General features: G+C 40.5%; 2 protein-coding genes across 5 annotated transcripts in view; one reads left to right on the forward strand and one right to left on the reverse strand.

Moving 5' to 3' along the window:
* The first annotated feature begins 1,350 nt into the window (after positions 1-1,350).
* Positions 1,351-10,434, forward strand: pth2 (parathyroid hormone 2). 2 transcript variants are annotated; one of them, XM_047346088.1, is made up of 5 exons: positions 1,351-1,484; positions 6,237-6,341; positions 6,470-6,649; positions 9,886-10,045; positions 10,294-10,434. In XM_047346088.1, exons 2-5 carry the CDS (start codon positions 6,238-6,240, stop codon positions 10,297-10,299), a joined length of 450 nt encoding a protein of 149 aa, XP_047202044.1. In that variant the 5' UTR covers positions 1,351-1,484; position 6,237; the 3' UTR covers positions 10,300-10,434. The 2 variants fall into 2 exon arrangements, with proteins under 2 accessions (XP_047202044.1, XP_047202043.1); XM_047346087.1 differs by lacking the exon at positions 10,294-10,434 and having other exon boundaries at positions 9,886-10,242.
* Positions 10,435-12,695: 2,261 nt separating this feature from the next.
* tedc1 (tubulin epsilon and delta complex 1) overlaps positions 12,696-24,326 on the reverse strand; it is a 32,316-nt gene continuing 20,685 nt past the window's right edge. For all 3 annotated transcript variants that reach the window (XM_047345970.1, XM_047345969.1, XM_047345968.1), the window contains exon 8: positions 12,696-14,030. In XM_047345970.1, the coding sequence (XP_047201926.1) occupies positions 13,710-14,030 (321 nt within the window). In that variant the 3' untranslated portion in view covers positions 12,696-13,709. The remainder of the gene's footprint in view (positions 14,031-24,326) is intronic.

Raw genomic sequence — 24,326 nt, forward strand, 5'->3', positions numbered from 1 at the left:
TTGAAAACTGGCTCAGAGTTTATCTGTTCTTTCTTTCTAGATGAAACGACTAAAGAAGCTACATCCATTAACATTTACTTTTCCTTCCCATAGAAAGTACTACTGGATCAGTGCGTCTTTGTTCTTTTTGTGTCTCTGCTCTGTTCTCTCAAACCCCCAGTCGGTCGTGGCAGATGACCGCTCACACTGAGCCTGGTTCTGGTTCTGCTGGAGGTTTCTTCCTGTTAAAAGGGAGTTTTTCCTCTCCACTGTCGCTACATGCATGCTCAGTATGAGGGATTGCTGCAAAGTCAACACCAGTGACTGTCCACTGTCTCTACATGCTCATCCAGGAGGAGTGAATGCTGCAAGTCACTGACTGGATGCAATCTGCTGGGTTTCCTTAGATAGAAAAACATTTTATCCAATTTGAATAAATAACTGAATCTGACTGAACTGTTCAATGATTAGGATTAATTGGAATGTATGCACTTAACTTGGAATCTGTATGATTAGATTGAATTTACTTAAAGTGACTTGAGACGACATGTGTTGTAAATTGGCCCTATATTAATAAAAATGAATTGAACTAATTCTCTTCTTAATATACAGTTCAATGGCATCATTTTAAATTTATTTATAGTTTTTTATTAACTACCATTAAAATAATTTTCTGTTCTGTTTGGCCAGTTTCTATATTTGCCTGCGGTTGTTATCTTGTCCATCAGTCGATCCTTCTAAAGATAAGTGCTTGTACTGGATTTAATCAGGGGTATCTGAGGAGATGGGGACAAAATCAAATGTACACCACACTTTTTTATCTGTAAAAACACATATTCTTTTCCCTCTTTATAGAGATGAACCACCTTGCGTTTCTTTGTGGTTGGACTGGAAAACTTTAGGAGGAGTGAATACTTTTGCAAGTTTCTGTAATGTGTTGTGAATGTGTGTTATTATTGCTCCATATGAGAGGAGAGTTTTGCAGCCATTGCCACACAGAGTTTGTTTGTGCTGTATTCAGTGAGATGTGCTCCCATGCTTCCTCTGTAAGATTAAACATCTCAGATTGAATAAAGCCAGCGTAGAAACATTTGCTGCAAACCATGATGATGTACATTTATGCACACCAGCGGTGTAATGATGTTCAGTAACAAGATGTTGTCATCCCAACAGCAGCATCTCCACTCACCGAGTGTTTGAAGTGGACACTAATGAGCTCTTTACGGTCCTCCACTCCTCCGATCGACCCGTACAGGGGTGTTACTCTCTGGCATGGGTGTGTGGCCAAGATGGGGGTTTGGACACTGCTGTCTAGGGTGAGAAGGTATATAAGAGAGAACACTGGAGGTTCTCAACTACTTTAACTCGAAGAGGGCATTCAACTTTGAATCAAATCCTCATTGTTTTTATTGTTTCTGATTGCGAGCCTCCAGCTGATGGTCCAATATTAGAAAACTTGATTTCTACAAACTTCTGACATTCTGAGTCTTGTTCCTGAGAGACAGGTAAGAATTCATGAACCTTCAGAAATCAAAGCCTTTCTATGGATGCAAAACCTTAAGAAACTAAAGAAAAATCTCCTGGCAGTGATATAAATTTGGTTTGTTTGACTGAAATGAGTTCTGGCTTTAGTTCAGTGACGGATTTCAAACAGCACCTGGGTTGTTCATGGATCTGTGCATGTTTGTGATCAGAATCCAGTAACAAAATTCAATTATTTGGTTTCCATTTAAAAATAAAAAAAATACAAAATTTTTATCTTTATGTAAAATTAACACTTTAAAGATATTTTCCCATTTAATTTCTGCCCACAAAACAAATCAACAAATCAACAGAAAGACATAAAGTAAACACTTATCTAAAATTTGAACGAGTTCAGACATGAATATGTTATTTTTAAATTGTCAGTATGAGCAGTGATGTCATAGGGTGAAGCACAACATTTTCAGGGCCGGAGGGCACCAGAATATTTTTTGGTTTCCTTTTACCTTTAATTTTTTTATTATTTTCAATACTAACACAATTGAAGGTTCTGCTCAACTGTTTTCTAATTTAATCCGTTGGATTTGACCAAAATACAAATAGGAGTTGTTTCTTGTTTTTTATGGTTTCTGGCTACAACATCCAGTTACCAGAACATAAATGGACCTTTATAGGATTGCAGACAAGATTCAGAAATTAAACTTGATTAAACTGAGCTATTGAAACAGGCAAATTACCATGTGAATGCTGGCTCTTTGGCTCCATATTAGAAATCCACTGCTTCCAGTCTGGAGGTGAGATCTGTATTTAAACCCAACAAAAGATAAACATGGATTTGAACACTACAGACGATATGAAGAAACTGTTTGTCATATTGTTGTTAAAAGCATATCAGGTGTTCTGAGCTGAGGTAGTGATGGTGTTAATGTATCCATATACAGCTTATGGTGAATTCTAAACCCTTGATCTGTTTTTCTTGGAGACACAGTGACTTGTCTTTATTTCATCTACAGCAGATTGTGATGGCGTTTCACCATACGCTAGTCCCATGAGTCTCTCTCTCTCTGTTTTGGTTTTTGAGCGCAGATTGTTCTGTCAGGTTATGGTTTTGACCCATAAGGTGAAGCCCCAGCAGATGAAAGTTATAGAGTTAGCAGGTGGGACTCCCTCCATCAACATACTGAGTGCGCTCCTGACGAGAATAATACATATAAAATATATTGCCAAAAGTATTTGTCTGTCTACTTCTACATGTACGTAAACTTTGATGGCACTCTATTCTTAACCTATAAGGTCCAGTTTGTTGATGGACCCCCCATTGCCATCAATAGCAACTTTAAATATTCTGTAAACATCTTCCAAGGCTTAGAAATGTGTTCATAGATCAGAACCAGAATTGCAGCCTCCAATCTAATTCATCCCAAAGGTGTTCATAAAGGTTCAGGTCAGGAGTCTGCAGGCCAGTTCTCCACATCTGCAGTCATGGAAGGGATTGGAACGCCAGGATTCATTGATTCTTTTTCAATGGTTATGGTCAATCTGACAGAGAGAGGTATCCCAATCATTGTGGTTTTTAGTATAACAATGACCATCAGTGGGCTCTAGGCAAACACCCTGTCTACTTTTAAGGCTTAAAACTTTCCTTTTTGATAAAACTTATAGTTAGAGTGGCTTAGGTTATCCTGAACTATCTGTATAGTTATACTGCTATAGGCTTAGGCTGCTGGAGGACATAATGACCTCTTTCACACTCTTCGCTACATTCTCACACTACTCTCCAATTTTGCATTATTTGCTGTTATTTCAGCTTTTAACTTTATGTTCTCTCTTTTCTCTTCCTAGAAGCTACACCTGGCCTGACTCTGTGTCTACCTGTGACACCTTTCTGGAGAGGGGCATCGTCCAAGCTTCTGCTGGCAACAACTTAATGCTCACCTTCTACCAATGATCCACATGGCCCTGTCTTTTAGTGTTTAACCCTTTATCTCTCCTAGACATGGCTACTGACTGAGCTTCTACTGTAACTAACTCTATGTGCTCTCTTTCAGACTCTAACCTTGAAAACTGGCTCAGAGTTTATCTGTTCTTTCTTTCTAGATGAAACGACTAAAGGAGCTACATCCATTAACATTTACTTTTCCTTCCCATAGAAAGTACTCCTGGATCAGTGCTTCTTTGTTCTCTTTGTGTCTCTGCTCTGTTCTCTCAAACCTTCAGTCGGTCGTGGCAGATGGCCGCTCACACTGAGCCTGGTTCTGGTTCTGCTGGAGGTTTCTTCCTGTTAAAAGGGAGTTTTTCCTCTCCACTGTCGCTACATGCATGCTCAGTATGAGGGATTGCTGCAAAGTCAACACCAGTGACTGTCCACTGTCTCTACATGCTCATCCAGGAGGAGTGAATGCTGCAAGTCACTGACTGGATGCAATCTGCTGGGTTTCCTTAGATAGAAAAACTTTTTATCCAATTTGAATAAATAACTGAATCTGACGGAACTGTTCAATGGTTAGGATTAATTGGAATGTATGAACCTGACTGTTGTGAAGTGCCTTGAGACAACATGTGTTGTGAATTGGGGCTATATAAATAAACTGAATTGAATTGAATTGAATTGGTGCTGGGACCCAATACGTTTGGCATTATAGTGTATATTTATATAGTCAGCTCTCTTATGGAACTGGACTGGGTCTTTGTAGATGTGGAGCCCTAGCACCACTCTCTCAGTTTGGATGATGGTCAAGTCTCAGCACAAACAGCTGTCCAATTGGGCATTAGTTTGAGTATGTATGTATATACAGGGGTGGACAATGAAACTGAAACACCTGTCATTTTAGTGTGGGAGGTTTCATGGCTGAATTGGACCAGCCTGGTTACCAGTCTTCATTGATTGCACATTGCACCAGTAAGAGCAGAGTGTGAAGGTTCAATTAGCAGGGTAAGAGCACAGTTTTGCTCAAAATATTGAAATACACACAACATTATGGGTGACATACCAGAGTTCAAAAGAGGACAAATTGTTGGTGCACGTCTTGCTGGCGCATCTGTGACCAAGACAGCAAGTCTTTGTGATGTATCAAGAGCCACGGTATCCAGGGTAATGTCAGCATACCACCAAGAAGGACGAACCACATGCAACAGGATTAACTGTGGACGCAAGAGGAAGCTGTCTGAAAGGGATGTTCGGGTGCTAACCCGGATTGTATCCAAAAAACATAAAACCACGGCTACCCAAATCACGACAGAATTAAATGTGCACCTCAACTCTTCTGTTTCCACCAGAACTGTCCATCAGGAGCTCCACAGGGTCAATTTACACGGCCGGGCTGCTATAGCCAAACCTTTGGTCACTCATGCCAATGCCAAACGTCGGTTTCAATGGTGCAAGGAGCGCAAATCTTGGGCTGTGGACAATGTGAAACATGTATTGTTCTCTGATGAGTCCACCTTTACTGTTTTCCCCACATCCGGGAGAGTTACGGTGTGGAGAAGCCACAAAGAAGCGTACCACCCAGACTGTTGCATGCCCAGAGTGAAGCATGGGGGTGGATCAGTGATGGTTTGGGCTGCCATATCATGGCATTCCCTTGGCCCAATACTTGTGCTAGATGGGCGCGTCACTGCCAAGGACTACCGAACCATTCTTGAGGACCATGTGCATCCAATGGTTCAAACATTGTATCCTGAAGGCGGTGCCGTGTATCAGGATGACAATGCACCAATACACACAGCAAGACTGGTGAAAGATTGGTTTGATGAACATGAAAGTGAAGTTGAACATCTCCCATGGCCTGCACAGTCACCAGATCTAAATATTATTGAGCCACTTTGGGGTGTTTTGGAGGAGCGGGTCAGGAAACGTTTTCCTCCACCAGTATCACGTAGTGACCTGGCCACTATCCTGCAAGACGAATGGCTTAAAATCCCTCTGACCACTGTGCAGGACTTGTATATGTCATTCCCAAGACGAATAGACGCTGTATTGGCCGCAAAAGGAGGTCCTACACCATACTAATAAATTATTGTGGTCTAAAACCAGGTGTTTCCGTTTCATTGTTCAACACCTGTACATACATACATATATATATGCATGCATATATGCCCCCAGTGCCTCCCCAGCCCCCCTCTAGCTCCGCCTCTAAGTACCGGCAAGAATTTAAAACTACTTTCACCCCTGGTTATAAGTCTTTCAATTTGAGGGTTAATCAGTGATTATTTCAGATTTCTAAAACATTTAATAAACCTTAAAAAACTTTTTTGCTCAGTCTCATGTACTGTCAGGCTGGACAATAACACCCCAGCACAGCTGTAGTCTCCTAATATTTAAAATAAAATTCTGGGTTACAACAGTTTTGACTAAATTCATGTTTCTATGGGGCCATTTGAAGCGGCCTGATACGTTCCATTCTGTGACGTTGTTCTACCGCTAACTGCCTGCTAACACTAGTTGTTTCTTTCTACAGTCACCAGATACATGTTTTTTTGGAGGAGGCATTGCTGAAAAGTCAATGACATCAAGCAAACATGCTGTAAATAGATAATATTTTACCAATTAGTGTTATATGGTCGATGAACTTTGATTGAAGTAGACTATAATTAGGATCGAATGTTAATGTAAGTGGATAAAATGTCACTTTACTGTATGGTTGTAATGAAATTTAGAGTGAATTAGAACCTTTATATGGAATATAAATTGCATCTATTTTTTCAGTGCCTTAAGATGACATTTATTTGTAAAATATATTAATAAACTGAACTTCAGGAGGTTTTTTTCTTTTTAGAATGTCAGAGCTTTTGGCTTTTTCTCGTATATCCTTCCTGCTGATTTGGGTTCTGGTCATTTCTTCGATGACATCTGGCTTCCCTCAACCTCGACTACCTCTCAGGTATTCAGTGAATCTCATGTGGAATCTTTTTTAAACTCGTACATTTGGCCAATTATATCCTTCATATTACTCTAATAACATACATTGCAGATATGGTCTCATTTCTGTGATGTCTTCTGTGATCCTAGAAATCCTGATGATCCACAGGAAGTGAAACGAGATGATTGGGAGGTCCTCTTCCCCTCCATTTCCCTCCATGACTGGAACATCCAGATGATGTCGGCGCCCAGCCTAAAAGCAGCTGGAGACAGCAAGGCTGATCTGATGAGGGAGGCATGGCTGTTTGCTCCGGAAAGGATGGAGGCCAGGTATTGGAGCTCTATGGGAAAAAGAAATCTCAATGATGTTTACACGCCCTAAACCACTTTTTAAAATTTCACTAAGCAGTTATATTCACAGCTACCTGCATGAAAAACTTAAGAAAACATTTCCTATATGTCCTGTTTGTAGTTATTTATTATTGTAAATCTTTTCAGCTGTTTTAAAAGTTTTTACATCTACGTTTTCAGAAGATAAAATGAGTCTGAAGATTTGAAGGAAAGGTGATCCAAAGAAACATTTTCTGGTTATTTTAATCCATTAGATTCAATAAACAAATTACCTTTGCAGGACCAGTAGGTGCCAACAATATCAAGATTAGTCACTTAGAAAATAAAAAGCTTTTCCATTAATTATCCTTTTCAGCACGTGACTGATGACATTAATGTCGACAGTGTTGGAACCAATGAACACGGATATAAATGAATGAGTCAAACTGGTTTCCAGTATGCAACTAGGATTGACCATTTTTTAAATTTGCATCTGAAACCGATTTCCTGTGTTGGTTCCAATTCTTATAAAAGGCAGGGTCAAAAACTGTGGAGCTAAATTGGGGTCATAAAGTTTGTTCAAAAGAAAAAAATTTTAACCTGAAAAATTATTTTGAACTTGAAGATTTTATTTTTCCAGCTTCAAACTTCTGACCCTGTTTTGGCGTGTGGGCGGGGCCTCAGATCACATATATATATATATATATATATATATATATATATATAGATATATAAATTCATTAACCTTCAGAAATCAAAGCCTATATCAATCTATAAGTAGTTTTATTACACAAAAATTACCAACTATGACCCCATTTGGTATTCATGAAATCAGCAATTACTTGATTCAAATACATCTGTAAATATTTCAATGGGCTTCGGACCATCTGAAAGTTGAATTTAAATGTCTGTCGTTTTTATTCAGAAAATCCACTCGTTTTGCATCTGGTTTCATTGATTTGTAAGGTAGACTTCCAATATGGCGAACTGAAGTTTGAAGTTGGAAAAAAAAATCTGCAAGTGCAAGTGGCCATTTGCATTTGAGATGACCCGCCGATTTAGGTCGAGAATAACATGAGTTGCCTCAATGTTGCTGTAAGACGTGTTTTATTGTTTTACTAACCTGATTCTGACTGCATGTCGGAGTGTCGGAGGAAGAGGCAGAGGAGGAAGACGCATGATTATATCATGCTCCCTCCTTTGCATGATAAAATCTTAGTGTAAGTGTTGCACTGAGCCGACTTGTAATTTATTTTATTAAAATTAAGCCACACCTTTGATCGCCTCTGGTTACTGTCCATAGTCGAGCACATACTTCCTGTAGATTCGTCTTTGCGCCTTCTTCTTCTGGTCGGTGGACTAGGTATCCAAACTAAGAATCAAAATTTGAAAATCTAAATGATTCCCAAAGAATTGGAATGTCAGTCCTGGGTCCAATCTATTCTCGAGACTTGATGCCCAACCCTAGCACTCACAGACCAATAGTTGACAGCTGATAAGGAAGACTCCAACATTATTAATTTACATCCCACATTGTCAAGTGTTAAACACAAAAGCTATTTCTCCTTGAAGGAAAACTAATTTTCCTTTTAATTTACTAAAAATTGCCTGTACACATTTTTTATTGTTTATCTTTGCACCTGAGTGTGAAGGCTACGTTCACACTGCAAGTCTTGATGCTCAATTCCGATTTTTTTTCTGAAATCCAATATTTTTTTGCGTGGTTGTTCAAACCACTAATTAAAGAGACCTCCAGACTTCAGTCTGAACAGTTCGAGACCCCAAAGCAGCCCACATGCCCGGATAGAGAATGTAGACAACACAGAGCAGCGCTCTGTTTACAGAGATTATAATGGATGTTGCTGTCTCTGTGTTATTATTAAGTTGTTGAGCGATGGGAGCCGACAATATTCTGACCACATCATAACAAGATGAGGAAAGGTAAGAAAACAGAGAGTAATACTATTAGAACTAAACTTGATGTTAAGGCATAACTCCGCCCCCAAACCCATTGCGAAAAACGCCACCAAAGTGGGCGGTGCCAAAATACGTGGAGGGGCGTGGCCAAGTGTGGGGATGAGCAAAGGGGTTAAGTGGGGGTGTGGTCAGGAGGACGAGGGAAAGTGGCAGCTAGCTTCATTTGACATGTTGAAACATGGAGAGCGACGCTGGTAGGTTCACCACAGACAGATCTTTGGAGGTGGAGGATTTATCAACCCCCTCGTCACCAGAGGTTGAGGGAGGCTTTATGGAGCCCAGCGGGCCTGAGCCTTACCAGTCCGAGCCGCTGGCTCAAGGCGCTGAGTCAGAGATGCCCGAAGCTGGCGCTGCTGAGGCAGTGGAGGACAGAATGGGTCCAGTTCATGAGTGGTAACATGATGTTAGCAGCATCATAGCTAACATAGGCTAACGTTCAAAGCAGATACAAACTTTCAGAATGTTTACATTTACATGTACACTACCAGTCAAACGTTTTAGGACCCCTTTCATATTTAATGGTTTTCTTTATGTTTATGACTATTTCCATTGTACGTAGATTCTTACTGAAGGCATCAAAACTGTGAATGAATACATAAGCAATTATGTAGCAAACAAAATATTGTAAAAATAACTTGATATTTTAGATTCCTTAAAGTAGCCGCCCTTTGCTGTGATACCTGAACTATTAACCTTTGACCTTTTCTCAATGAACCTCTGGCTGAACGCGGCGCTGTGGCATGGACATGGACCAGGCTGTACTGTTACAGTAGAAAAATTCAACAGCAGTAACCACCGTTCAACCAAAGAGGGCAGCATTAAGATGGCTTTAGGACAAATACTGCTGAATTAAACAAGTTTATATGGTTATGTAAAAAAATGCACATTAACATAAAGATAGCACCCTGAAGGCCCAGCTTATGGTTTATCTGCAAAAAAAAAGTTGATTTGGGGTTTAGTTCTTCTTTAACAATGGTCTTTAGTGGAGCAGATCCACAGAGGTGGACGGAGATGTTTCAGCTGGCTGGCGTTGTCCTCATCACTTATTAAAAATACTCTATTCCTGGCCATGAATTAAATTAATGTTGATAATTTGAACCATAAATAAATGAAGATGAGTGCATCTTCTTTGCTTGATGTCAGTATTCAGGCCTTAATGTGTGAATCTTTTCCTTTAACTAGGACGTTTCTGAGGAAGATCTTCTTAAAGGTGAACTCTTGGCGGTTCTGTCTGGTAAATGTTGTCATGTTGTCTCCAGTGTGGAGGGGGTCTGGCCCACTGAGTGGGCATCAGAAGGAGCCCGGCTGGTGAAGAGGAACATGGTGGTGGCTGACGACGCTGCCTTCAGAGAGAAGAGCAAACTCCTCACTTCCATGGAGAGACAAAAGTGGCTCAACTCCTACATGCAGAAACTTCTGGTGGTTAACTCCTGACGAATGCTGGATGTTTCTGCAGTGTTAAATGTGTTTATCTATGTGGAGAAAATGTTGCTGGCATTAAACTCAGAAGTGAATCAAAATACAAAAGATGTTTCTGATGTTCATGACAAGTGCTGCTGAGTTTGACAGACATGTTGGTTTAGTCTGTGTCACAGACGAAAACTCATTCAGCTTCACATTCAGATTATCGTTACTCTAAAACTAATTATTTGTTTTTGCTTTTACAGCCTTAGAAGCACTTCTTACCAAGACAAATGGATCCAAAGATGCAACACCAGAACCTTGGTACATTATGGAGATGAGCTGAAACAGAACGTTTTCTCCATCTAAAGTTCTGATATCAAATAAATCTGCCCAAAGCAGCAACGATCCTTTGTGAAGAAACATTTTTGGCATTATATTCCTACTTTAACTTCCAATCTATGTGGGCTTTATTCTACATGTTTCTGTTGTGAGAACTGAGCGGACAGTAAGAGCAGATTTTCCCCAGGTATTAAACAGGTAGAAAACACAAGCGTTAGCCCTGATGGGTTGCTCTTGCTCTAGTCTGACACCTGGTGGTCAATTTGTAGAACTATGCTGTGACTGACATTTAATGTTTTGACTCAACCATCCTGGAAAATTTTCTATTTTATATTGCAAACTTTTCCAGAATCAAAGTTTAAGGTTTTTATTTCGTGAAGTTCAAACCATGTTAGACATTTACTCTAAGGTTACAGGAAGTGTTGGGATGGCGCGTTGGCTTAAAATTATTTAAATTCAGACTCTGCTTTATTTCATGTATCATAAGAGTAATGCAACTAGAGCTGCAGAGTTATCTACTGCATGTAGTTTAAATGTTTTTCTATGGTTTATAAACCGAGCCCAGGTGGTTCTGTGATGTATTCACGGAGAGAATCAGTTCCCTGCAGCACAAAACACATCTTTGCTAATTCATGCAGCTGCATCTCAATTAGAAAATCATCAAAACACTTTTTTTTTCAAAAAATCATTTAAATAACTAAAGGTCCTTCTCAAAATATTAGCATATTGTGATAAAGTTCATTATTTTCTATAATGTCATGATGAAAATTTAACATTCATATATTTTAGATTCATTGCACACTAACTGAAATATTTCAGGTCTTTTATTGTCTTAATACGGATGATTTTGGCATACAGCTCATGAAAACCCAAAATTCCTATCTCACAAAATTAGCATATTTCATCCAACCAATAAAAGAAAAGTGTTTATAATACAAACAACGTCAACCTTCAAATAATCATGTACAGTTATGAACTCAATACTTGGTCGGGAATCCTTTGGCAGAAATGACTGCTTCAATGCGGCGTGGCATGGAGGCAATCAGCCTGTGGCACTGCTGAGGTCTTATGGAGGCCCAGGATGCTTCGATAGCGGCCTTTAGCTCATCCAGAGTGTTGGGTCTTGAGTCTCTCAACGTTCTCTTCACAATATCCCACAGATTCTCTATGGGGTTCAGGTCAGGAGAGTTGGCAGGCCAATTGAGCACAGTGAAACCATGGTCAGTAAACCATTTACCAGTGGTTTTGGCACTGTGAGCAGGTGCCAGGTCGTGCTGAAAAATGAAATCTTCATCTCCATAAATCTTTTCAGCAGATGGAAGCATGAAGTGCTCCAAAATCTCCTGATAGCTAGCTGCATTGACCCTGCCCTTGATAAAACACAGTGGACCAACACCAGCAGCTGACACGGCACCCCAGACCATCACTGACTGTGGGTACTTGACACTGGACTTCTGGCATTTTGGCATTTCCTTCTCCCCAGTCTTCCTCCAGACTCTGGCACCTTGATTTCCGAATGACATGCAGAATTTGCTTTCATCCGACTGAGCAACAGTCCAGTGCTGCTTCTCTGTAGCCCAGGTCAGGCGCTTCTGCTGCTGTTTCTGGTTCAAAAGTGGCTTGACCTGGGGAATGCGGCACCTGTAGCCCATTTCCTGCACACGCCTGTGCACGGTGGCTCTGGATGTTTCTACTCCAGACTCAGTCCACTGCTTCCGCAAGTCCCCCAAGGTCTGAAATCGGCACTTCTCCACAATCTTCCTCAGGGTCCGGTCACCTCTTCTCGTTGTGCAGCGTTTTCTGCCACACTTTTTCCTTCCCACAGACTTCCCACTGAGGTGCCTTGATACAGCACTCTGGGAACAGCCTATTCGTTCAGAAATGTCTTTCTGTGTCTTACCCTCTTGCTTGAGGGTGTCAATAGTGGCCTTCTGGACAGCAGTCAGGTCGGCAGTCTTACCCATGATTGGGGTTTTGAGTGATGAACCAGGCTGGGAGTTTTAAAGGCCTCAGGAATCTTTTGCAGGTGTTTAGAGTTAACTCGTTGATTCAGATGATTAGGTTCATAGCTCGTTTAGAGACCCTTTTAATGATATGCTAATTTTGTGAGATAGGAATTTTGGGTTTTCATGAGCTGTATGCCAAAATCATCCGTATTAAGACAATAAAAGACCTGAAATATTTCAGTTAGTGTGCAATGAATCTAAAATATATGAATGTTAAATTTTCATCATTACACTATGGAAAATAATGAACTTTATCACAATATGCTAATATTTTGAGAAGGACCTGTATTTATTCTCAAATTAAATTCCACACTGGACAATATATTTCAATATTTATTTCTGTTCGAATGATTTTGGCTTACAACACAAAAATTCAGTTTCTCCGAAAATTAGAATATGACATCAGACCAATAAGAAGGATTTTATTGCATTAATATTGACCTACTGAACAGTATTCTTAATGTTCTGTACCGTATCTGCTCTCAGTTCTTGGTCTGGGCTCCTTTTGCATAAAGCATTGCATTAAAGCAGCTTCTGATGTCTCTGGTTCACGAGTGGTTTAACACCAGGACTGTGGCAGCTGTAGCCCATCTCCTGGTTCAGCCTGTATTGTGGTTCTTATAGTTCTGACTCCAGCTGACGTCCACACCTTGCGGTTCTCTCCCAAACTCTATAATGGGCTTTGCTTCACAATTCTCTTATGGCTTCAAGGCTGCAATGATCCCAGTAGCTGGCGCACCTTTTTCTATCAGTTTTTTCTTCCATTCAACTTTCCATTGCTACGCTTGGACACACAACTCTGAACAGTCAGCTTCTTTGGCCTAACTTTGTTCTCATGCAGGTGAGTGAAGAAGCTTCACTTAGCCTGGTTTGGAGAGAGCTAACTGCACAGAATAAATCTCCATGGTAACTAATGTCCAGGGTTTCTGCAGGGCCTTAAAGCGGGATCCATTTTAAAACTCAAATTACATTTATGTATATCTTGAAGTTAAATGTTTGTGTATTCATTGCTTCTTTAATCAGTCTTTTTCTGACCAGCATTCAGTAGACTTACTAATATTCTAATCACTAAGGTTATTAAATAGAAGTGAAGCCGGTTGGAGCTATTCTTAATCCTCCGGTCTTCAAATGAAACACTGATGGCAGGGTACACTCAGGTCAGGTCACTGTCCATCACTGTCACTAAATCTCAGGGGGATAAAATGTTATTTACACCTAACAAAACAGATTTCTGGAGTTATTTTGAGGAGGTAAATCATCAGAACATTTTCATCAGAGTCCTGTTTCAAACTAAAAGAGTAAAACAGGAACATATTCCTCCCTGACTGGATCATCTACAGCGGTATAAAGACCAGCTCGTCCAGACTGCCCATTAGCTCCTGCAGCTGCTTCCGGTTGGCCAGACGCTGTCCGTCCCTCCTCTGCAGCTGCACAGTTTCAGCCTGAAGCAGCAGCTCTGTAGCCTGAGACAAAGGGAGCTCGCCAGGGCCCTCGGCCCTGCTGTGGGGCCCCTCTGAAGGACGTCTGAGCGTCTTCTCAGCCTGTAGTCTGGCACAACACACCTTATGAATGGAGGGAACAGAGAGGAGAGAGGACAGAGACAACGACTGGGAGGCCACGTCTGAATCATCCTCTTGGAGTTCGCTCTGAGCTTCCTGGGAAAGAACAGGAACAACATCAGATCGACACAGAGCTGTGGAAAAGTATTGACCCCCCCTACAGATTGCTGTCACTCTTAAATGTTTTAACAATCGTCAAACAATCGTTAAAACCAGATTAAAGATAACCTGAATAAAGAAATCCAATTCATTTATAAAGCACTTTTAAAAACAGCAAGTTTGCGAAAATGCTGAATATACTAAGATAAATTAGAGGAAAACATCCAACAGAAATTTAAAACACATAAAATAGAACAGAGACAATAGCAAAACATGTCAACTCACAACTGGTCAAATGCTACTGAGAAAAGATGTGTTTTTAAAAGAGGCTTAAAGAAAGCACGTTCCAAAGATTGGGAGCTAGAACAGAAAAGGCTCGATCTCCTCTAAATTTCCGTGTAGTTCTTGGAACCAGTAAAAGTAACTGGTCACCTGATCTAAGAAGGAAGATGAGGCTGAAGTAGATCCGAGATGTATAGAGGAGCAAAACCATTTAAGTATTTATAAGCTAACAATAACATTTTAAAATAAATACTCTGATCCACAGGGAGCCAATGAAGAGAGGCCAGGACAGGTGAGATGTGTTTACATAACCCCGAAGAACTATTAGTGTCATTTGATTTGTTTTTCTGTCTTTGATTTTCTGTATCATTGTAATGTTTTTCCTCATGTACAGCGCTTTGAGTGCCTTGTTGCTGAAAAGAGCTATATAAATAAACTTGACTACATATCTGCATGCCCGTAAGAAGATGGGCAGCAGCATTTTGAACAAGTTGAAGACCTGATAAAGATATTGTAGAAGCTTAAAGCTTCGTTTGGTAGATCAAAAGTGTTACTATTGTTTTAACCATATACAGGTCCTTCTCAAAATATTAGCATATTGTGATAAAGTTCATTATTTTTCATAATGTCATGATGAAAATTTAACATTCATATATTTTAGATTCATTGCACACTAACTGAAATATTTCAGGTCTTTTATTGTCTTAATACGGATGATTTTGGCATACAGCTCATGAAAATCCAAAATTCCTATCTCACAAAATTAGCATATCATTAAAAGGGTCTCTAAACGAGCTATGAACCTCATCATCTGAATCAACGAGTTAACTCTAAACACCTGCAAAAGATTCCTGAGGCCTTTAAAACTCCCAGCCTGGTTCATCACTCAAAACCCCAATCATGGGTAAGACTGCCGACCTGACTGCTGTCCAGAAGGCCACTATTGACACCCTCAAGCAAGAGGGTAAGACACAGAAAGAAATTTCTGAACGAATAGGCTGTTCCCAGAGTGCTGTATCAAGGCACCTAAGTGGGAAGTCTGTGGGAAGGAAAAAGTGTGGCAGAAAACGCTGCACAACAAGAAGAGGTGACCGGACCCTGAGGAAGATTGTGGAGAAGGGCCGATTCCAGACTTTGGGGGACCTGCGGAAGCAGTGGACTGAGTCTAGAGTAGAAACATCAAGAGCCACCGTGCACAGGCGTGTGCAGGAAATGGGCTACAGGTGCCGCATTCCCCAGGTCAAGCCACTTTTGAACCAGAAACAGCGGCAGAAGCGCCTGACCTGGACTACAGAGAAGCAGCACTGGACTGTTGCTCAGTGGTCCAAAGTACTTTTTTCCGATGAAAGCAAATTCTGCATGTCATTCGGAAATCAAGGTGCCAGAGTCTGGAGGAAGACCGGGGAGAAGGAAATGCCAAAATGCCAGAAGTCCAGTGTCAAGTACCCACAGTCAGTGATGGTCTGGGGTACCGTGTCAGCTGCTGGTGTTGGTCCACTGTGTTTTATCAAGGGCAGGGTCAATGCAGCTAGCTATCAGGAGATTTTGGAGCACTTCATGCTTCCATCTGCTGAAAAGATTTATGGAGATGAAGATTTCATTTTTCAGCACGACCTGGCACCTGCTCACAGTGCCAAAACCACTGGTAAATGGTTTACTGACCATGGTTTCACTGTGCTCAATTGGCCTGCCAACTCTCCTGACCTGAACCCCATAGAGAATCTGTGGGATATTGTGAAGAGAACGTTGAGAGACTCAAGACCCAACACTCTGGATGAGCTAAAGGCCGCTATCGAAGCATCCTGGGCCTCCATAAGACCTCAGCAGTGCCACAGGCTGATTGCCTCCATGCCACGCCGCATGGAAGCAGTCATTTCTGCCAAAGGATTCCCGACCAAGTATTGAGTGCATAACTGTACATGATTATTTGAAGGTTGACGTTTTTGTATTAAAAACACTTTTCTTTTATTGGTCGGATGAAATATGCTAATTTTGTGAGATAGGAATTTTGGGTTTTCATGAGCTGTATGCCAAAATCATCCGTATTAAGACAATAAAAGACCTGAAATATTTCAGTTAGTGTGCAATGAATCTAAAATATATGAATGTTAAATTTTCATCATGACATTATGGAAAATAATGAACTTTATCACAATATGCTAATATTTTGAGAAGGACCTGTATAAAATGAATTCTGTGTAGATTGTTCTGGGCATAAAGGTAAAGTCACTCTGAGCAGCATGCAAGGCCTGTCTTGGAACAAGGTAGATAAGGAAACAGTCTTGGCATGAGGAAAGACTGACGGACTTGTTATTGTAGAAGCGAACTTGTAGGCTGGATGGAAACAGTTCAGCCACAGAGAATTATGATATCTTGAATCCTGCCAGGTCGCTTTGACATTAGTTCAGCAGTCCAGTTTAGCTCAGGAATGAAGAGTTGACCAGAGTGATGAGATTGTTATGGTATAATTGTCACGTAGACCAGTTTGATTTACTGCAGATGTTTGTTGGCTCTGTATTCCTGGAACTGTGCTTGAGAATCAACATTGTGAGTGCCAAAATGTGCGTAAGTGAAAGGGTACATCTGATTGGTCACAAAGTCTCACATACACAACAATGATATGACTGTTGAATATATATCTTGACTCATGTCAGGGATTTTGGGGTTCTTTGGGATTTTGTATGAAGATGCCCCCACGTCGGCTTTGAGAAGAAACCAGTTGTCTCTTCATCATTTTTAAATTAGAAAACTTCCTTCTCCCACAATACTTGAGGGATACCAGCATAAAGTGCATTACTGCAGTTGAGACAAAAGCATATTTTTTCAGGTCATAAATTGACAAAACCTTGCTGGATGTTGTTTCTGAAATGCTGCTAGCTTTAGGCTGGATCTGCAACCTGCAGCTCTTTAGACCCTCCACTGCGGTTCTTAATAATTTTGGCCAAAAAAGATTAAGAACTAAGCCATGTTTCAAAATGTACAGCAGTTTATTTTACATTTATAGTGTATTTTATGTGAAATAATTCTTTTTTCTATTGGTTGTTGGTGGTTTTAATAAAAATGTTAAATTTATTCTTTTTTTTAATTACCTTTTTGAACAGCTCAAAACAAAAATAAAAATCAGGGCTCAGTACAACATAGATCTGTATAGTTAAGACAAGGTGCAACAGATACGCAAGTATACAGACATTCATGGATAATCTATCACAATGCTGTTTGGTATAGATGCGACTGTAGAGTAAGGGGTCCAGATATGGAACAATTGTCCCTTTGTAGACTGAAGGGAACGGGTTAGGTTTTCTAAAGAAAAAAAACCTTATGACAAGTTTGTGCCAAGATATTTTAGAAGGTGGTTTATCTCTGATCCATGACAAGAAGATGTTCTTACGGGCAGCCTAGGTGAGAATATCATATAGACTGCCAGAACCAGGATTGAGTCTAGTGTCCCTGCATCCCAAGATTAACGAGACAGGATCGAAGGCCAAGGCAACTCCAAATAATGGCTCAAATCTTTCAGGATGTCTAGCCGGTATGTCTGAATTTTGGAACAGGACCAAACACAATGAGTATATGTACCCAGTGCATCTAAGACAGTTAGGATAGGTTTGAGGGTTCATTTTATGTGTTCTGCTAGGAGGAATTTGCAGTCTATGAACAATTTTAAACTGTAAAAACTTAGCTCTATCACACACATATATTTGTTTTGCTTGATTCCAAATGACATCCCACTTCTCCTTAATAACCACACCCATTTTGGTTTGCCATGTTTGTACAACATCTGGAGCTGTCAATGTAACACAGGTCTGAATCAGCACGTTATAAAAGCAGCTAGTCACCTTCTTACCTGGACACTTGAGCAGTAATTTCTTTATTGGAGATAAAGTGGCATCTGAAGCAAGTGTAGCAAGTATAAAATCTCGAACTTGGAAAAATGGCTACTGTGGAGGCCATGTTTAGTCTGAATTAACTCAAATGAGGATAAGTAAGAATCCACAAATAAATCACTCATCTTTTTAATTCCCTGACATGTCCAGACAGTATAGCCTAAGTCTGTCATACCTGGCTCAAAACCAGGATTTCCTTGTATTGGGGAGAGCAGATGAGTCAGTGACGATTTACCTTGTTACATTCGCACCGCAAACCAAGCTTTAACAGTATTGACAATAATAGGATTGTTGTTGCAAAGGGTCTTTTATAATCTTACAGGACAAAAGGCCAAGCAGTGAGCAACGAGTATACCATTTTTCTAGACTCAACCAGACGGAAGTGGGATCGTCCTGCACCCAACTCGCCACAAACCTCATATGTGATGCTAGTTGGTATAATCTAAAGTTATGTACATCCACTTAGGTACATCAACTCCGCCCTGAGGTAGGCAACTGTAATTTGGAAAATGCAAGCCTTGGTTTTCTTTTATTCCATATACATTCAATTAACCAGCTATTAAGTAACTTCAGGACTTTATTTGAACCTAGCAAGGGGATCATCTACAGGGGGTATTATACCTTGGGAAGCACATTAATCTTAATAACAGATACCCTATCCAGCAGAGATAGGGGAAGAATGCACCACCTCTGTAAATCCTTTTTTATGGCAGAAACTTAGGAGTGATATAAATACCAAGATACTTAAAATCAGTCAGGGCCCAACGAAATGGGAAGGGTGCAAGAGTTGGTTCTTCCTCCAAGGCTGCCCAGAGGCATTGCAAGATATTTTAGAAAGTTTATTTTGTAGCCCGAAAACGCTCCAAATTGGTGGATAATTTTGATGATACGAGGAATACTAGAAGAAAGTTCTGTTACATACAACAATATGTCATCTGCATACAGAGAAATATTATGCTGATTTCCACCTGCATCAATTCCTGTTATTAACAAATCTTGCCTGATAGCTGCAGCTAAAGGTTTAATCACCACGGCGAAGAGGGCAGGGCTGAAGGGACAGCCCTTATGTGTCACGCGGGATAATGAGAAATTATTGGTGATAAATGATGCTAAAGGGTTGTTACATAGAAGTTTAATCCATCTTATAAATGTTTCTCACAAATTGAATTTATATTCAAGGCGTGGTAAGGCGTATTCGTCACTTCCTGTTTTCGCTGTTGCACTCGGTGGATTGTTTGATGTGTGAAGGCTCTCTCGTTTGATCTGATTTCTCTCTACTGTGATATCTCTTACTTGTTCTAATACATAAGCACGTTAAAACACTTACTTTCTGTTGCTGCATTTAACGTTTGGGGACTCTCCGTGTCTTACACGGTTTTTTCTAGTAGTGGTAAGGGGTCGCTAGCTTAGCGTTAGCTTTAGCTCCACCATGGCTACCCTTTCTGCTGTTTCTCTCTCTGAGTCTCCTCCTCTCTCCTGCTCTCTGTGTCAGATGTTCAGTTACTCCTCTGCCTCCTTTAGTGATAATGGTACGTGTAATAAATGTAGCATTTTTGTAGCTTTGGAGACGAGGGGGTCGGAATTGGAGGCCCGGCTCCGCGCTGTTGAAAAACCAGCAGATAGCCGAGGCCCCTTAGCCAGCGCGGAGCCACCGAGGGTAGCTCCCCATAAGGTAAGTTTATTTATATAGCGCTTTTCAGCAACGAGACACTCAAATTGCTGTACATACAATTACAATACAATCACAAAGAAAATAAACACAGATACAGACACAGAAAAACAAATCAAATGATAAAATCAAACAACAGAGGTAATTTTAAAAAATAAAATAAAGAGAATAGGATTATGGATAAGAAAATGAAAAGAAAATTGGACTGGAAACGCAACTAATCATGCCTAGATGGCCCAGTCAAAGGCCACTTTAAACAAATAAGTTTTTAATCTTGATTTAAAGCAACTTAGGGTTTCAGTGTCTTTTACAGTTTTCTGGGAGTTTATTCCAGATTAGTGGAGCATAAGAACTAAAAGCTGCTTCTCCATGTTTGGTTCTGGTTCTGGTTCTGCAGAGTAGATTTGAGCCAGAAGACCTGAGAGGTCTGGGTGGTTGATACACTGACAACAAGTCTGTAATATATTTTGGTGCTAAGCCATTCAGTGATTTATAGACTAACAGAAGTATTTTAAAGTCTATTCTCTGAGCTACAAGGAGCCAGTGTAGAGACTTTAGAACCGGGCCAATGTTCTCCACTTTCTTAGTTCTAGTGAGGACACGGGCAGCGGGATTCTGGATCAACTGCAGCTGTCTGATCCACTTTTTAGGCAGACCTGTGAAGACACCGTTGCAGTAATCAATTCTACTAAAGATGAATGCATGAATTAGTTTTTCAAGGTCCTGCTGAGACATTAGTCCTTTAATCCTGGAAATGTTCTTTAGGTGATAGAAGGCCGACCTTGTTACTGTCTTTATGTTCCTCTGAAGGTTCAGGTCTAAGTCCATCACTACACCCAGGTTTCCAGTCTGACTGGTGGTTTCTAGCTGTATTAACTGAAGCTGTGTGCTAACTTTTAAACGCTCTTCCTTTGGTCCAAAGATTATTACTTCAGTTTTGTTTTGATTCAGGTGAAGAAAATTTGGCCCATCCATGCATTGATTTCTTCTAAGCATTTACCCAGCGGTTGAATGGGTTCATGGTCACCTGGTGACATCGTAACGTATAGCTGTGTGTCGTCTGCATAGTTATGATAACTTACGTTGTTGTTTATTAAAATCTGAGTTATGGGGAGCATGTAGATATTGAATAGGAGGGGCCCTAAGATGGACCCTTGGGGAACGCCACGTGATTTTTATGGTCTCTGATGTAAAGTTACTTAATGACACAAAAAAGTCCCTGTCCTTCAAGTAGGATTTAAACCAGTTGAGTGCTGTACCAGAAAGGCCGACCCAGTTTTCCAGGCGCTCTAATAAAATGGAGTGATCAACAGTGTTGAATGCTGCACTAAGGTCCAATAATACCAGCACTGTGGTTCTTCCACAGTCTGCATTTATACGGATGTCATTGAACACCTTGACAAGAGCAGACTCTGTACTGTGGTGAGCAGGAAGCCTGACTGGAAGACATCGAAGCGGTTGGTCGTTGTTAGGAAGTTGTTTAACTGTTGAAACACAGCTTTTTCAATTATCTTATTGATGGAGGGGAGGTTTGATATAGGCCTGTAGTTCTGTAGTAGCAGCTTGTCCAAGTTGCTCTTTTTCAATAGAGGTTTGATAATTGCTGTTTTTAGGGCCTGGAGGAAAACACCTGACAAAAGGGACGTGTTTATTATTTGTGTTAAATCAGATGTTATTACAGGCAAAGCTTTCTGAAGGAAAGCTGTGGGTAAAACATCGAGACAGCAGGAAGAAGAGCTTAGTTGCTGTACGATTTCTTCTAAGATTTTGCAGTTTATTTGGTGAAACTGGGACATTTTGTCAAAATCAGTTCTAGTTGGAGACAACATTGGTCCTGGAGTTGATGTGGATGTGCTGACTGCCTCTCTGATCTTTTGAGTTTTTTCAGTGAAGAAGTTAACAAATTCATTGCAGGTCCTGGTAGAGTGGAGTTCAGATGCTACAGTTACAGGATGGTTTGTTAACCTGTCGACCGTGGCAAATAATGCACCAGCATTGTTAATGTTTTTGCTGATGATCTCAGAAAACAAAGATTCCCTTGCATTTTTCAGTTGTAGGTTATATCTGTATAGTCTCTCTTTATAGATAATATAGTGAACCTGGAGTCCAGTCTTTCTCCACCTGCGTTCAGCTTTTCGACACTCCTTTTTTTCACTTCTGACTGGTGGAGCACTTCTCCATGGAGACATTTTCTTCCCAGAAATGACTTTCACTCTAATTGGGGCAATTGAATCAATGATGTCTGAGATTTTAGAATGAAAGTTATCTACCAGCTCATCTACAGTGTTACAGGGCAAAGTGGAGGTAGAAGAGTAAATCTGGTTAAAGGTTTCAGCAGCACCGTCCTTAAAGATGCGTTTTCTTATCATGTCTCTTTGACAAACTGAGTCATTGCAGATGATGCTTTCAAAAATAACAGAAAAGTGGTCAGATAGAGCAACATCAGTTACAGACACCTTGGAAATGTTTAGACCCTTAGTGATGATCAAGTCCAAAATATGTCCCTGTTTGTGCGTTTGCTGTTTAACATGTTGAGTCAAACCAACATTTCTAAGAGTGTCACATAGATCTATTGGACTTCTGTCTTCAGGATTTTCCATGTGAATGTTGAAGTCTCCCACAATAATTAAACAGTCATAATCAACACATATCACAGATAAAAGCTCATTAAAATCACTGATAAAGTTTGTTTTGGACTTAGGAGGCCTGGAAATATTCAAGAACATTGTTTGGACCGGGCTCTTTACCTGGAGAGCCAAATATTCAAAAGAGTCAAATTTGCCCAGAAATACTTTTTTACACTCTAATAAATCTTTAAACAAAGTGGCCCCTCCACCTTTTCTTTGCTGTCTGCTCTCACAAAGAAAATTGTAGTTTGGAGGCGTCGACTCTATCAGAATGGGAGCTTCATTAAATTCATGTAACCATGTTTCTGTTAAAAACAGAACATCAAGATCGTGGTCAGTGATGAAGTCAATGATTAAAAATGATTTTCCTGACAGAGATCTAATGTTCAATAAAGCCAGTTTATGACTTAGTTGCTGATATTAACTCTGTGTCTGGTTGTACCTGACAGTTTATGGCCTTTTTTGATTGTTTATTACTGTCTCTTATCCTTTTAGCTTTGTTCTTTCTGTCACGTATAAGCACAGAGATTTTACAACTATCTCCTATTAGGGGCCCAAGTTTTTCCTGGACATGATCATTTCTGATAGAGTTACCACTGGGGCCCAGACTGTATCACAGAGAAGTGATTTGAAGGTCCTGATTAGGAGGAGATAGATTAGGAGGTGGTGGAGGTCTGCGGCATTTGGAAGATGTTGGTTTAGTAGCAGGACCTCGGCCATGGGGGGTGTTGAATGGAGAAGATGTCAGAACCATTTGGGTCCCGATTTTAAGAGCTCCTTTCATGTTATCAGAATCTAGTGAAGCAAAAAGCGGGCTCAGTGGGGAGATGGGAGAGTTCTGTGCGGTCTGGGTTGGGGTCTGGGGATATAATGGGGGGTCCACTTCTCCTGTGGATTTTGACGGGGAGACCTTTTGTGATGACCTCTCTTTCTCAGCCCACTGGTTGATTGTTTCTGCTGGAGTTGTTGGAGGCAGCGTTATCATTGTTGTTGATACTCCATGTTCTCTGCTGAAGGTTGAAGCTGCTGGCGGATTATTTACTGAATAGAAGAGATTAAATGTGAGACGTCTGGCTCCCATCTTGTTCAAACAGAAACCATCTTGCTTGAAGAGTTATTTGTTTCCCAAAAAATATTAAAGTTGTCGATGAAGTTCACAGGTGTGGTAGCACATGTTTTTTTCAACCACTTATTAATCATCAGAAGTCTGGAATAAATCTCATCTCCACAGAAAATCGGTGCAAAGGGTCCGCTGAGAAACACCTTGATATTGAGACCTCCAACAATATTCAGAAGACGAGTGAAATCCTCCTTCAATCCTTCTGATTTTTTCTTAGCTACGTCATCCATGGCTCCACAGTGTATAATAAGGTTTTCTAGAGACGGGCGCTTTTCTGTGATTGTAAGAATATTCTCTGAGATATCAGAGACCACGTTACTGGTACCAATCATAACTTCTGTGTTTTTCTTGTTGCAGAAGTTTTTAATCCCACCCACAGCTGTGTTGCCCACTATTAGGGTTCTTGGTCCAGCAGTTTAGGAGAAGACTGTTTAGAATGAAGGTTGTTCTCAAACCTTTTATTGTTCTCAGAAGATGGATCATTTTCCTGGTTTTCATTCTGTAGTAGAACAAATATGTTCTGGAGGAGAACTCCATTATTTCCAGCTGTCTCACTCCTATCAGTTGTTGTGACAGCAGCTCGCTGTCGAAGTCTCCTTTTCCCAGGAGAAACGGGGACATTTCTCTGTAATTCTGGCCATTCTAATTTCTTAAATTGCTGAGATCTTCCAGTGAGTCGTCCACCTTGATTTTTTTGGGCATGCCCCTAAA

The sequence above is a fragment of the Girardinichthys multiradiatus genome, chromosome 19, assembly GCF_021462225.1.
Source record: "Girardinichthys multiradiatus isolate DD_20200921_A chromosome 19, DD_fGirMul_XY1, whole genome shotgun sequence".
NCBI classification, from domain to species: domain Eukaryota; kingdom Metazoa; phylum Chordata; class Actinopteri; order Cyprinodontiformes; family Goodeidae; genus Girardinichthys; species Girardinichthys multiradiatus.

Excerpts from the sequence above, each read along its gene's own strand:
- pth2 (XM_047346087.1), top strand. The coding sequence starts at position 6,238 with ATGTCAGAGCTTTTGGCTTTTTCTCGTATATCCTTCCTGCTGATTTGG. Across the intron at positions 6,342-6,469 it reads CAACCTCGACTACCTCTCAG|AAATCCTGATGATCCACAGG; the intron begins GTATTCAGTGAA and ends CTGTGATCCTAG. Across the intron at positions 6,650-9,885 it reads CCGGAAAGGATGGAGGCCAG|TGTGGAGGGGGTCTGGCCCA; the intron begins GTATTGGAGCTC and ends TGTTGTCTCCAG.